The sequence below is a fragment of the Poecilia formosa genome, unplaced genomic scaffold (assembly GCF_000485575.1).
Source record: "Poecilia formosa unplaced genomic scaffold, Poecilia_formosa-5.1.2 Scaffold328, whole genome shotgun sequence".
NCBI lineage: Eukaryota > Metazoa > Chordata > Actinopteri > Cyprinodontiformes > Poeciliidae > Poecilia > Poecilia formosa.
Window position 1 is genome coordinate 296,301 of NW_006800267.1, and position 13,796 is coordinate 310,096.

General features: G+C 37.8%; 1 protein-coding gene across 3 annotated transcripts in view; it reads right to left on the reverse strand.

Annotated features, from left to right (window-relative positions):
- nf1a (neurofibromin 1a) overlaps window positions 1–13,796 on the reverse strand; it is an 89,266-nt gene that overhangs the window by 41,967 nt on the left and 33,503 nt on the right. For all 3 annotated transcript variants that reach the window (XM_007573396.2, XM_016661412.1, XM_007573395.2), the window contains 5 exons: window positions 5,194–5,352; window positions 4,139–4,236; window positions 3,209–3,355; window positions 2,969–3,115; window positions 1,563–1,673 (listed from right to left, as the gene is read on the reverse strand). In XM_007573396.2, coding sequence (XP_007573458.1) covers window positions 1,563–1,673; window positions 2,969–3,115; window positions 3,209–3,355; window positions 4,139–4,236; window positions 5,194–5,352 — 662 coding nt within the window. The remainder of the gene's footprint in view (window positions 1–1,562; window positions 1,674–2,968; window positions 3,116–3,208; window positions 3,356–4,138; window positions 4,237–5,193; window positions 5,353–13,796) is intronic.

Here is a 13,796-nt window from a genome sequence, read left to right on the forward strand (position 1 = left end):
GCATTTATTTTGATTATGTGGTAAAATTTTCACATTTTTACTGCAAACTATAACGTTTTAGGGAACTTTTGAATTTTTTAACATCTAAAAAATCCATAGGCTAAAGGACAATAACATTGCCTAAATAGTGTAGTCATCCTACCTGACCACATGATGGAGCAAAACTGAAGTAAATACAGACATGAGACTTCTTAAAATGAAAAATGATTGGAATGTAAATGAAATAGGAGGAAGGACTGATGTATATTTAAGAAACTCATATTCTAATTACCTTAAAGTATATTCAGATGGTTATAAGAACACAGAAAAATGTGTGGGAATAGGAATGTTTATTCTAAAGTTTAAAATAAAAATATACTTTTTCAAGCTTGCAGTTGTTAGAGGAGGTTCATCCAGACAGGGTGATGGTGTGCACATATTCCAAAGCAATAGGAGAGATTATTAAGGGAACAGGAAATTATAGAACAGTAATTCAGCACAGTTTATTTAGATTACACAGGGGTGGCATTGATATTTGGTTTTGCTAGGTACCATCACAAGGAGGAGTAAAAGCCGATGAAAAGGCAGATGAATAAGCTAAATAGGCTTTAGAGAGGGAAATAATTACAATTACAATTCCTTTTGGGAAAGGGAAATCAATTATTAAGAATAAAGAAATAGAAATGTGGCAGAAAAATATGGAATAAAGATAAGAAAGGAAGGTGTTTATATAATATACAAAAGTCAGTTGGGAGGAAAAATAGTGATAAAAGTGGAGAATGTTGAGAGAAAGAAAATGTAGAACATGTATTGATGGACTGTAAAATATATGAGCCTGAAAGGGAGAGACTGAGAAAAATAGAATACAGGACAGGGCAGGAATGGAGTTTTAAAGGAATATTGGGAACTGAAGGATACTTAGAGGATATTTATAGATTAAGGAAAGCAATGTTTATTTATCTTCATGATACAAAAATAAAAAATAGAATTTAATAGATGTAAAGTAATGTTGCTACACACTCATGTGCAGTAGATGGCAGTACGCACCTGAAAGTTGCTTGCGATCTGCCATAATATAGAGAAGAAGAAGAAGAAAAACTCCACAAGGAAGTTTTTTAAGATGGCCTATCGAACTCAACAATCACATTAGGTGCAACAGCACATTTTCAGGACTGTCCTGCATTTAAAACTTGTAGGGACCAAAACTGTGCCAAAAAATTCCTGACTGTCAACTCATGCAAGCATCCAAGGGGGACCTGTCGGGTTGGGCAAGGAACCCATTATAACTGCCTGCAGTTCTAGGCTAGCCCAGCTTTTTCTGGGTCAGAAACTGCAGGGTGATGCTCAACTGAGACTGTTTGGTGGTTTAGTGTATTTGTGTATATGTTGATTGCTTTGGATACTAAGAAAGGTATGCTAGTTAACATGTTTACTTCATTATGAAATGCATTAAAAAGTTGTCTGAAGTCCTGTGTTTGCATTATTACTGATAGTGGTCACACACAAATACTACATCACTTTAGTAGCAAGCCTTAAAAGAAAAACGATTTCCTTGTATAAAGACCAAGAGTGAATGACCTTACCTGCGAGCCACATAGTAGAACACAGGGTTGCCAGTCTTAGAGGTGCCTGCTTGGTAGAATATGTTAAGTGTCTTTAAGGCTTTAAACTCCTCCTTTTCATGGACCTGGTGCCTGTGAAATAGACAATATGGGTTAGGATTCTTTGCAAATTGTAGTTACTTTCCCCAGGCTAAGCATTGCTTACTTTTTTTTTTAATTTACTTTTTTTGTACACTAGAGAGCCCGTACTGCATGTGTCTTTGCTGCACACCGCTGCGCACTTCACTGGCAGAGCAGAAACATTCCTGAAAAACTGGTTTAGAGTTGATGCAGTGAACAGGGCCTGGTGGCGTTTTGGTGCATCAGGAGCTCATGAATGCTGTTCTCTACAAGAAGTCCTGAGGGAGACTGTCCGGTCAGCCTTTAGTAGCGTCAGTAATGCGCCACTCTAATCTGGCCATTGTTTCGTAAAGAGTAATCTAATGTGTTACCGTTTTCAATCCAGTAATAAAATTAAAGTTACTTAAGACACTGTGCATTAGCTATATTTTAGATTGTTTCAGGCACATTTACTCCTCCATCAGTTTGTTCTGTGCTTAGATACAAACTGGTGGATAAGCATTAGCTTAAAGCTATCCTACATGACAATTAAGGTACATGTTAGCTATGTTAATGTGAGCAATGCTACAAGAAAAGTATGCTAAAGTTTTTAGATATGATTAAAGTGTCAGATCTACAGTTATTTTATGTTGTCAGTAAAATATTGTGATTAAGATTTATTAATATTTTAATTTAAAATCAGTTGTTTTGTCTTTTTTGCTTCTACCAGTGTAGATGATCCAAGCACTGTTGGTGTATCTTAAAATGTTCAGGTTAAAGGTATTTTAAAGGTAAATACATACAGATAATGTATTTAAAGTTTCATCCAATATTAGGCAGATTAGCATAATTGACTTTTTCTTTGCTGTTTACTTTCATTAGACCTGGCTAAACACACAGATATGAGAAATCAGACCACAGGCATGTTTTAAACATATTCCTTGAAAATAGGACATATACTCAAATAATATAAATTACTAGAACAGAAATATTAAAACATTTCTTGTCTCCCTTAAAATTTGATCAAAAATGTGTTGTTAATAAAGTTTTAATCAGAACTGCCACAAATGTTAAAATTGATATCTGAGATGCTGGCCCAAAACTATAGGACACGTCACATGCTAAACCAAGGTTAGTCAATAAAACTTGGACCCTATTCATTTTTACGGCATTCGAGTGACAATATTGAATAGAGCTATTTATTTATGTCTTCCCTGTAGTTTTGACTTTTCTCTTCATGAAAGTTTCAGTGTCTGTGAAGTACAATACTTCATGAACAAATAAAAATAAATAAAGACACAGTAAACACTGTAAGTTAATTACTGTACCTGGTCATGAACTCCTCAAATTTGGAGCTGGTCAGGTTGAGACTAGACCAGTGAGTGTCGGCCACCGGCTTGTGCTCTGGAGGTCCAAGGTAGGCAAGGAGGGTGGCCATCTTGTCAAAAGGTCGCCTGCCAACTGCCTTGTGGTCTCTGGAATTATTTAAAAAATTATGTCTCAGGTAAGCATCTTATTAGAATATATTTCTCATTTGAGATTACAAACAATAAAGGGCTGACCCTGACCTGTTACTAGAGAGGTACTGCCCAATCCTCTCCTGGTTGTTCCACAGCAAGCGGTGGAGGGCCAACACATTACCGTCACTGATGAATGACAAACTGTGGTTGACTGAGTCACTGGGTGGAGAGTCAGAGGCAATGTCCAAGAAAAACCTGCAGCAGACATTTCAGCTAATCAGGCATTTTAATTATTTAACTCGGGTTTTGGTATGTTGATGCTCATTTCAGCATCAAGTCATAATATGAAAATTGACTAAAAAGTTCATCAAATCTAAATGTATTTACATTGACATTGTGTTGATGTAGCGCAAGACTTTTTGTGGGCTTTTGATTCTTGTCAGGGCTTAAATCCTTTCACACACCAGAAAGTGTCATGAATTGAAACCTTGTGACTGTAACAATTAGTAAACATAACAACACTGAAAAAAATCTGATTAAAATATCACATCACATAAAATGTTTTTCTCTGTAGCTCAATGCACAGCAAAGACGTGGGGGAGAACAAGGTAGAGGTTTGAGTAGACTGAAGAATGGGAAAACAAAGATGGGGAGTGATGGAAAATACTGAGTAAATCTTTATAAAGTGTGGAGAAATTTTTATTCCCACATCAGAATTTCTGTGACTTTGGGTGAGCTTCAACAGGTTTCTGTGTGTCCTACAACCCTAACCCTAGAAACATTACTTTTTGTGTTTTTAGTTTAACCCCTTAATTGTCATAGAGGCACAGGTGTCCTCAAGGACCTATTAACTTGCATGTAAGCATTTTGGGGGTGACAGCTGAGGGTATAAACAAAGTCTAATGGGCAATGCTTGCTAAGTAATCACTGTTTGGGTTCTGTTAGGTGTAATAGAAATTCTGTATATATATAAAAAAAAGATCTTCCAAAAATGTCTTCCTGGTTTGTTCTGTTTAAAAGAAAGGTAGAACCTCTTACCTTCTTGCTGAATCAAAGTTGCTTTTAACAAAGTCATTAAAAGGCCTCATATGTTCTTCTTTTGTAAACAGGACATGGTTTGCAATACTCTGCAGAATCTAAAAGAAAAACACAAATACACATGCAAGGACTTACATCATTCTATCTACTTGTACTGATTACACATAAATGCATCACCACATGGGTTGCCTTTATCCAATTCCCATGTGCATTCAAAAGACTATGTTCAAGATGTTCAATCATATGGCCAACTCCCTTAAATATAGCCTTATATTGGGAAAACTTTCAAATCCATTTAGCCTGGGTTTAACAGGCTGAACTTCAGCCTCCTGTCTGATTTGGGCACATACTTTTTACCTCGGATGAACTCCCATTCACTGTTTTATCATCCTGACATTAATAGAAAATCAACCTGAAATCAGGTTTTATTCAGATACAGTCAAGGTAAAATCAAAGTTGGTACTTTTATTAGATGTGAGACACACATAATAATAGTGCATAAGAATAAATCAGAAGCAGTAAATCTGGATGACAACCACGGCTGAAAGCTAAAATTATAAAATACTGAAAGGAGTTTGTGTCAATACAGCGCATCATATCACAAATCCACCACTCCTAGTTTTGACTGCAGATAAAAAAACAGACCAGTTGCAGCCTGTGCACCACAAAAGGCCACTGCTATTACCCTTTTTCCTCTTATTATGATCTTGTGACAACACTGTCACTTCTGAAAAAACTGACAGACTGACTGAAAAAACTTTAAAAATTAATCCATAGATGATGGCATCAGTTATTAGTGCTTTAAAGTGTGGTATTGTATTTGTTGTTCTTCTGCATCTGTGGGTCATTTTGAGGTCAGAAACCGTTCACACAGAAGTCTGATTGCAGTCACAGTGTTTAGTCGTATGAGTGATCATGCAAAAATTGAGCATGGATTACACCATGTGAACAGAGCCTAAGAGCCACTTGTGAATGCAGTGGTTAGACTCTCACTGTATTGTTTCATTTCTTTTTCGTCAGCCCCTCCAAGGAGACAACTTGCTTTCTTGGCTTACCTTGGACATGAGCTTGAGACCTCGTTCCACTCTGGGCAGCGGCTTTTTATCTAAGATGCCAGCCTCATAGGGGGACACAATAGCCGGGTTGATGAAACGTAGGAACATGGCACTACCCACTGCACCTATGCTGTTCTGTGGGAACCGCTGACTCACAACCTGAATGGACAGGGATGTGTGGAGCGGAAAGGTGGGAGGTTGGGAGGAAGACAACAAAGCAGAGAGAAAACAAAGAATGTAGAATAAAGAAGAAAAACAAAAGATTTGAGATAAAGAAAGAAATGTTGAGGCAAATTTTCAACACACTTTTAAAAATGAATGATTCTGAAGAACAACAAAATGTAAATGTAATATGTGACATTACAGAGCAAAGTGAGGTTTGACCTGGCTAGTAAAAGTTTAGAAAGAGAAATGGTTGGAAGACAGTCGCAGTTCATTCGGGGCTGTTGTTTCTGTGACAGTCTGGATATGCTTTTCACAGAGGAGCAGTTTATGCTGCTTTGAACGTACAACCACTGGACCCTGGATTGTCTGCATTATTTGGCAAGTTGTGAAAATAGATCCAAACTCTGATGCCTGAAAATGTGGGTTTTGGTTCGCTTGGAAGTATAGTACACTCAGCAGTGGTTTGCTTCCAGTGGTAAAGCAAAACAAAGGGAGGAAGTGAAGCATTTTATATATATATATGATCCTCACTCGCAGTCTGCAGGTACTGTACTGTCTGTACTGTTGTGTTTGCCTCATACAGGACAACATGTCACTGACTCACTACAGATTATATAATGTTTACTAGCCTGGGAGGATCTCAGAGCCACATAGTCATAAATTAATTGTTCCCAGTGATGATATGCAATCTCAGTTGCTTTATTAACATTATACGTACTTATGCAACTCATCAACTTTTTCCTCTGCAGTGACAAAAACTAGACATCATGCAGAGATCCAAAGAAATTCCAGAACAAATAAGAAAGTAATTAAGATCTACAGTCTGAAAAGGGTTACTACACTATTTCTAAAGATTTGGGACTCCAGAGAGATGTTATCCACACATGGAGAAAACATGGTAGCTTCCCAGGAGGTCAGCCGACCAAATTACACAACCTCTCTGATAAGCATAATTTATCAGAGAGGTCACAAAAAACTTCTCAACAACATCCAAACAACTGCAGGCCTCACTTGGCTCAGTTAAAGTCAAAGGTCATGTTTCTGTCATAAGAAAGAGGCTGGGCAAAAACGGAATGCATGGTTCCCTGATGTCCCTGTTTAATCAATGTCACATGCTGTTTTTATTTTAATTATATAAAGCACTTTGAAATGCCTTGCTGCTGAAATGTGCTATGCAAAAAAAATCTGACTTGATTTGATTTGATTTATAAAAACCACTGCTGGCCAAAAAGAAGATCAAGGATCATTTCAAATTTTCCAAAACATAGTTTGATGATCCCCAAAACCTCTAGAAAAACATTGTGTGGAGTGATGAGACAAAAAGAGGAACTCTTTGGAAGGTCTGTGTCCGTTACATCTGCCATAAAAGCAACTCTGCATTGCATAAAACGAACAACATAGCAACTTTAAAATATGGTGGTGGTGTGAAGGTCTAGGGCTGTCCTGCTGCTTCAGGACCAGGAAGATGTACTGTAATAAATGAAACTATGAATCCTGCTGTCTTCCACAAATTCTGAGAGAAAGTATTCCCACAGCATAAGAAAAGTTCAATTCAAGACTTTTCTTTTTCTTAATACCACTTGAAATAAAATTTTAGTTTCCTTCACAATAAATCAATCACGTTTATTTGTATAGCAAATAAACACAAATATAAAAAGTTAGTAACAAAACATTTTGTTAAGTGCCATTATCAAAGTCACAAATACACATCAAATATGCTGGAAACGTTTCAGTGATTATATATCTAAACTGGTTTGATGTTCTGAAACTCTGCAGCATGACAAACATGCAAAAAATAGGAAATCAGGAAGATGGCAAACACTTTTCCACACCACTTTATATAGACACAAAATAAAATTATGTCTGAAAGATATTTGCTTTCAGAGGGACAATGCAATTGGACAAGGCTTCATATTTACAGGGTTACAGGGAACTATTAAGTCTTAGCGGGGATACAGAACTATGTTGAACCATATAGTAGTAAAGTAGCAGTAGTCACGTAGAAAAAAAGTGTCTGGCTCCCTCAGTTGAACACGCACGCGTTTGCGTGGTCTTTGTGGGGACTTTCTATTGACTTCCATTCCCTTGCCCCTACTCTTACCCTGTCCATTGCATACTTAACCCTTACACTGACCAAAACTCAATTCACACCTTAGTCCTAAATCTAACCCCTGACCCAAAAACAGCGTTTCCCCTTGTGGGGACTTCAAACCCCACAAGGAGCAGTGAGTCCCCACAACGTAGTATGTGTCAGGAAAATGGTCTCCACAAGGTATTACAAACAAGCGCGTGCGCGCACACACACACAGAAGGGCAAAATTAGTGACAATTAACAAAACAGTTTGTGGACTATGGGAGGAAGCAGGAGCGCCCAGAACCCACCCATGCATGCACAGGGAGAAGATGTGAGCTCCATGCAGAAAACCCCTCGACTAGGATCTGAATCCATGACATTCTTGTTGCAACAGTTCAAACAAATGAACGCCAACGCAGCCTTGAAAAGAAACGTGGTCTGTAAATGTGCACTTTTTTGAAATTTAGAACTGATGAAAAATAAAATCACCTATATTATATTTTTCTATGTGGTTAAATCAGTTTCTTCAAGCAGTACCATCTATGTGTGTTAGCAGTTTTTTTCTTTATTTTCATGAAGCATTCAACACAGAAGACATGTCTGTCATTACTTACAATCCACTTTTTAACATTTATGCACACAGAGACTTTATGATTTTTTTTCTCAAGAAATAAGACTGATACTTACAGAAGTGATACACTGACAGCAAATACGTGAGTTATTCTTTTTTTTCAATCTGTTGTATTTGCAGAGTAAAGTGTTACTCAATTGCTCTGTGTAATTTCTTCAAAACAACAGACTGACGCAATGAGTAAATTACTGCAGATGATGCCCGAAATTCATCTATTCTCATCTCGATCCTACTACCATCCATGAACACGGACATTGCAATAACCATGTGTGAAGGGGACATGTCCCCCTAACATTGGAAGTATACTCCTTTGGGCCGACGCCCAGCATCAAGTGGTCATACTCGTAAAAGCAAGACGAGACTGCAAACCAAAACCACTTTTCTGCTGGACTTCACCCTGAGCTGCTCTGCGGTGCAAATCAAACGCTAAACCACACTTCATACCAGGAGGTGGCAGTAATACACCAATAAGTTATTTGCTGATCTTCCAAAACAATAAAAAGGAGAAGTTAGATGGTGGGAGGGGGTGAAAATGTCCGTAAATTTAAGCGCTTTAGACTTTTTCAATATTCAGCTTTTTGGTGTCAAGAAACATCCTTATTATAACCTATTTTTCCACTATTTTTAAAATAATAACCACATTTCATTTTCTGCTTAATTAATATTCAACAAGCTGAACAGATAATCCACATTGTGTCATCATTGAGTTGACTACTTTCAACTTTTTCTTCTGTGGTGACAAAGTTTTGCCACCACAGAAATGTTGCGATTGCAGCATTTCACCAATCGCAACAATCAGAAGTTGGCAAGATTGTCTGAACATCACCTGATCCCACAAACACTCCCCTCACTGGAAGAATAATCCTGCAACAGCAGCTTAGCAGCGTCAGATGCACTCTTAAGTCTCTTGTCCATAACTCTTCAACGCGCTACAGTTGGCTCTCTAGATCAGAGATGAAACTCAGATGGAAGTTTTTCTTATATTGAATGATTTAGTGACCTCTGCAATGTTCTCTGCACATGAAGTTGAAACTGTCTGCATGTCTGAACTAAGTGGTCAGGTGTGTGTAATCTATCAAAATGACAAATGGTTGTTAGATTTTTCTGTCACCGTTTAAAAAAGCCATCAAAGATGGAACATTTTCAGAAACCCTTGTTTTGGAGACATTTCAAGGAAAATGCAGAGGATACAAAACAAGCAGCCTGCGCTCTGCTCAGCTAATCTGTCAAGAAGACGGGGTGGAAGTGGGGTACCCAACATAATATTTGAATTAAGCTTTTACTGTTTTCGTTTTTAGACCACCAATAAAGTAAGTAGTGCAAACTCTTCTCTATAAATGCAGCTCCACTTTTGGTGGAGCTGCATTTGTGCTTTTATTGTTACAATCTAACGAACATCTGCACCTTAATTTCTTTCCTTCCTCAACAGGCTAAGCTGTCTACTCCATTTAGACTAAACAGAGTAACACAATTTTATCGCGCACTCTCTTTTGGTTTTCTCTGTTTATTGTAGGCTTAATAGTTATACCACAGAAGCCCAACCTTAACATAAAGCAAATAATTTTGGCCTGAACTGGCCAAAATCTGAAAACAGAATATGACAGATTTTTATTTTTTTTGGGTCATGTCTATCAAAATGACAGACAACAAAAAAGTCTAGTTCAATGTCTGGGTGAGATGTCCTCATCCACTTCTGGGTTTGTGCCTTACTGAAGACATGGAGCTCTGAAAAAGTTAAACATCTTTTACATCTTTTTTTCTTCTTCTTTGTTTTAACTTCCACATGTAACAGGGGTTCTCAAACTTTTTCCTGTGAGGGCCACATAACTTTTCCCTTCCTTAGTGGGGGACCAAAGTCAGTTTGTAACAGAAAAAGTGTGACGATTGCATGAGTGCCTAAATGTAAAAATGTATTGTTTTCCAGAAAGCACAATCAAATAACCCTCTCTGGGTTCTTCACAGAAAAAAATCCAGGAAATTACACTATTTATGAAATAAATACCGTCTTTTCCGGACTATAAGCCGCAGATATCTCTGCCGCTCTAGGTTCTCCACAATGATGCAGCAGCAGCAGCAGCAGAGGGGGGCGGACAGCCAACATTTGAGTCATAAAAGGTCAATTGCATATCGCATTTATTCGAGTTGAAAAAGAAAAAGTTGCCAAGTTTAGATTTAACTGAACTGATTACAGTAGTTTCTGAACGGTAACTGTAACAATAAAAGTGCTGATCCTTCGTGTTGCTACTAGCATGAGCTAAATGAAACTGGGTGCCACCTTCTTCTTCTTCTTCTTCTTTAGATTTCAATGGCAGCATGCATCCATTATTGTTGCACTACTGCCATCTATTGGATCCTAATATCTATACCTCAAATTCTCATAATGATCCCAGTATTATTTAAAAAAATGAAAAATCTCCTTTTTCCCCTCAATGCCATTTAACTGATCAACAACATTCTCAAATTTCCATTCCCTATTAAAACCTAATTCCTTTTTAATGGGCACTTTCTTCTTTTATTTCCAATTTTGACTTCCATTGATTCACTTTCTGCTAAAGAGCCCCCTGGTGGGTGAAGAAAAATCCGGACTATAAGCCGCATGGTTCAAAGCTTAGGAAAAAAGTAGTGGCTTATAGGTATATGAAAAAAAAATCTAAATGCTCTCTGGTATTGTTCAGGGGGCTGGACCAAATGTGGAGGCGGGCCGGATCCGGCCCGCGGGCCGTAGTTTGGGGACCACTGACGTGTAACATCAGCATCTAATGGATTTACACTATGTGTGGCTTCAAACTACCTAAATGACTTTTTCTTTTCTGCAACATTTTTAAAATTCACATGATAACTGGATGGAAAAATAGCTATAATCTTCTAGGATCTGAGAAAGAAACTAATTTTGTATCTTCAAGGTCTTTTTGTATCTACTTACACACCCAAAAAGGTAATTATGTTCTCTGATTACGTTGCTCTCTCTGTGGTATTTACACTAAATGATAGAGATCAGTGCTCTACAACTTTATATGTGGTCAAAAATAAATGAGGTCTGCAGAGACTCAAGTCTGACATCAGTTCCTTTTCTTGGGCTGCTAACAAAAGAACTGAGGAAAAGTTAGCAGCACTATCATGTGGACATGAAACAGATGAGAGTTAACACTAATTAATAAAAAATGGACAGATGACATATCTGTAAAAATATTGGTGCTTTAAACTTACAAAGCAGCACATATTTCAGACCCATCCTTCTTCAGTCTGAGATTTTGTAACAGATTGTAGCAACACCTTAAGTCACTAACTATGTAAAGACTTCCACTACTGTCATTCTGCTTCTGGTTGAAGACTGCGACTCTCTACATCCCTGACCAACAAGCCAGACTGACAGACTGATGCTTGAGACTGATTTCCTCTGTCTACATATTCAACAGAACTATTTGTAAAAAAAAAACTAAACTTGCAAACGCTCAGAATTCATCTTATATGTACTGCATATAAGATGCAGTACATTCAGGTTGAGTACCAGCCTAAGTCAGGCTGGTACTCAGTGGCAAAACACTGGTGTTTGGATAAAACCAAGGTTATATGTACTTACTGCAATGACAAATTATCCTTTCACTGAAGCACAACCAGTTCATAGTTGACACTTCTAATTATGTTTGAAACAGCGACTTCTCTAAACCGTCCTGAATAGAAAACGTGGAAAACTGAGATGTTTGGTTTGAGACAATGAAAAATGTTCTTAAACATTTTCAGAACAATATGTAAGTTTGAAAGTTTTACATTTCAAGCTTACAAAGTTACATAAGAATATTTCTTCTAAATAATCCTCAGAAGCACTTAGCACATGAGCAAATACATGAATATGCAGCGCATCCAGGAAATACTCACAGAACTTCACTTTTTAAACCACCTGCCAGCATGGTGGTGCTTGGACAAATCTATATTTACTACTGTGGTACGTTTTACAAATATGTTTGAGAACAACTGCACTGCACCAATATTCAGGAAGCCTATTCACAATAGTCGCTTCCAAACTGAAACCATTTGCACCATTGACACGTGAAAAAAATAAAATCTGGTGGTCAGATGATTCAATGGTGTAGGAGGAGGATGGAGGTGCCTGTGTTCCAACTTCAACATTCAGCAGAACTCTTCCAACATGGCAGGAACAAGCCACAAATGCTGATGAGGCTTTACACATGCTGTTTTACAGCAGCAGAAACTGGGAGACTAGTCGGGATAGAGGGAGAGATGAACGCAGCGATGTACAGAGACATTGTATATGAAAACCTGCGCCTCAGCAGAACGACAACACAAAGGACCTGGCCAAGATCTCACAGGTCCAGTTCAGAACCACTTATTAAAAAACAAAGAACACATTCATTCCATTTGTAAAAATGGACTGATACCTAAATGTGAATGTCCCAGAGTTGCCAAATTTCAGACTTGAATCTGACTGAACATCTCTGAAGAGACGCCCCATCCAACCTGATGCGAGTCCAACTAGAGCGGGTGGGACTAATAGCATAAAAATGGCATAACAATGCAAGTACACCCTCTCAAAGATCAATAAGCTAATTTCAAAATAATATAACGCAGCAACTGGAATACATTTTATATATCCAAAATACATAAACGAACTATAAATAAATGAAATGTATTATGAAGTCTCTATAAGAAAATGTGCCCTTTAGAATATATTCATCTTAGGTTTGACACACAGGAGGTACGCCGCTTCCTCTCCATTCATTTCATATGGAACTTGCACATTGAAGCGAAAGTCGCTCGCCCTCCAAAAAGGGCTAAAAGCTAAAAGTAAAAGGTTTGTTCAGTAACCAAATGTGGTATACCACCAGTATACCACATTTCATTGTTAAATAAAAGTTGACAGCTAATTCCAAATCAAACTCAAAACTGTGAAAAATATCAAACTAGTTTAACTCTGACTAACAGGCCAAGTTGTATTAAAACTGAAGAGAATCAACTCATAACACTAAACTGTGGATCTTCCTACTTAGAAGAAAACTAAAACACACTGATATGTGATGAAATAATTACAGCTAGTAACATTTAATCCAAAAGACTTCAAATTCTGCAAGCAACCCCCAGGATTTATTTGACAATCAGGTGTTTGCCAAAATCTTACAAATATGAATGTTTATAGATCTGAGTCAGCAAACGGGGCTTCAGCTCCTTCTTGAACAAAAGCACAGAAAACATCACATCAACCAAACATTAGCATCATAATAGCAGCAGAAACCCAAAGAGGGCAACAAGGGCATCATTGCCATTAACAAGAAAAAAAAAAAGAAAAATTAGCAACATTTATCTAGAGCAGCATTAGCATTATACTAACCAGAGCAGCATAAGCATCAAAAAAATCACAGCAATGTCCATAACTGATAATCAGCAATGAATAAATGACAGCAGCTGATGAACAGAAAAAGTAAATAAAAAAAAGCAGAGTGATATGTTAGCTAAAAACAATAAAACACAGAGGAACAGAAGCTGTAGCTTACCAGCTGTCTAGAAATCCTCCGCGCGGTCATGCAATGTGGAGAATTTGGTCTAAGCTTTCCATCGACTGCCATCATCACCACTATCAACTTTATACAGGGGACAAGAGTCCGAGTCGCCCAAAGACATTACATTCAGCTAAGCGGAGTGGCTAAATCAGTGGTTCTTAACCTGGGTTCGGTCGAACCCCAGGGGTTCGGTGAGTCGGTCTCAGGGGTTCGGCGGAGC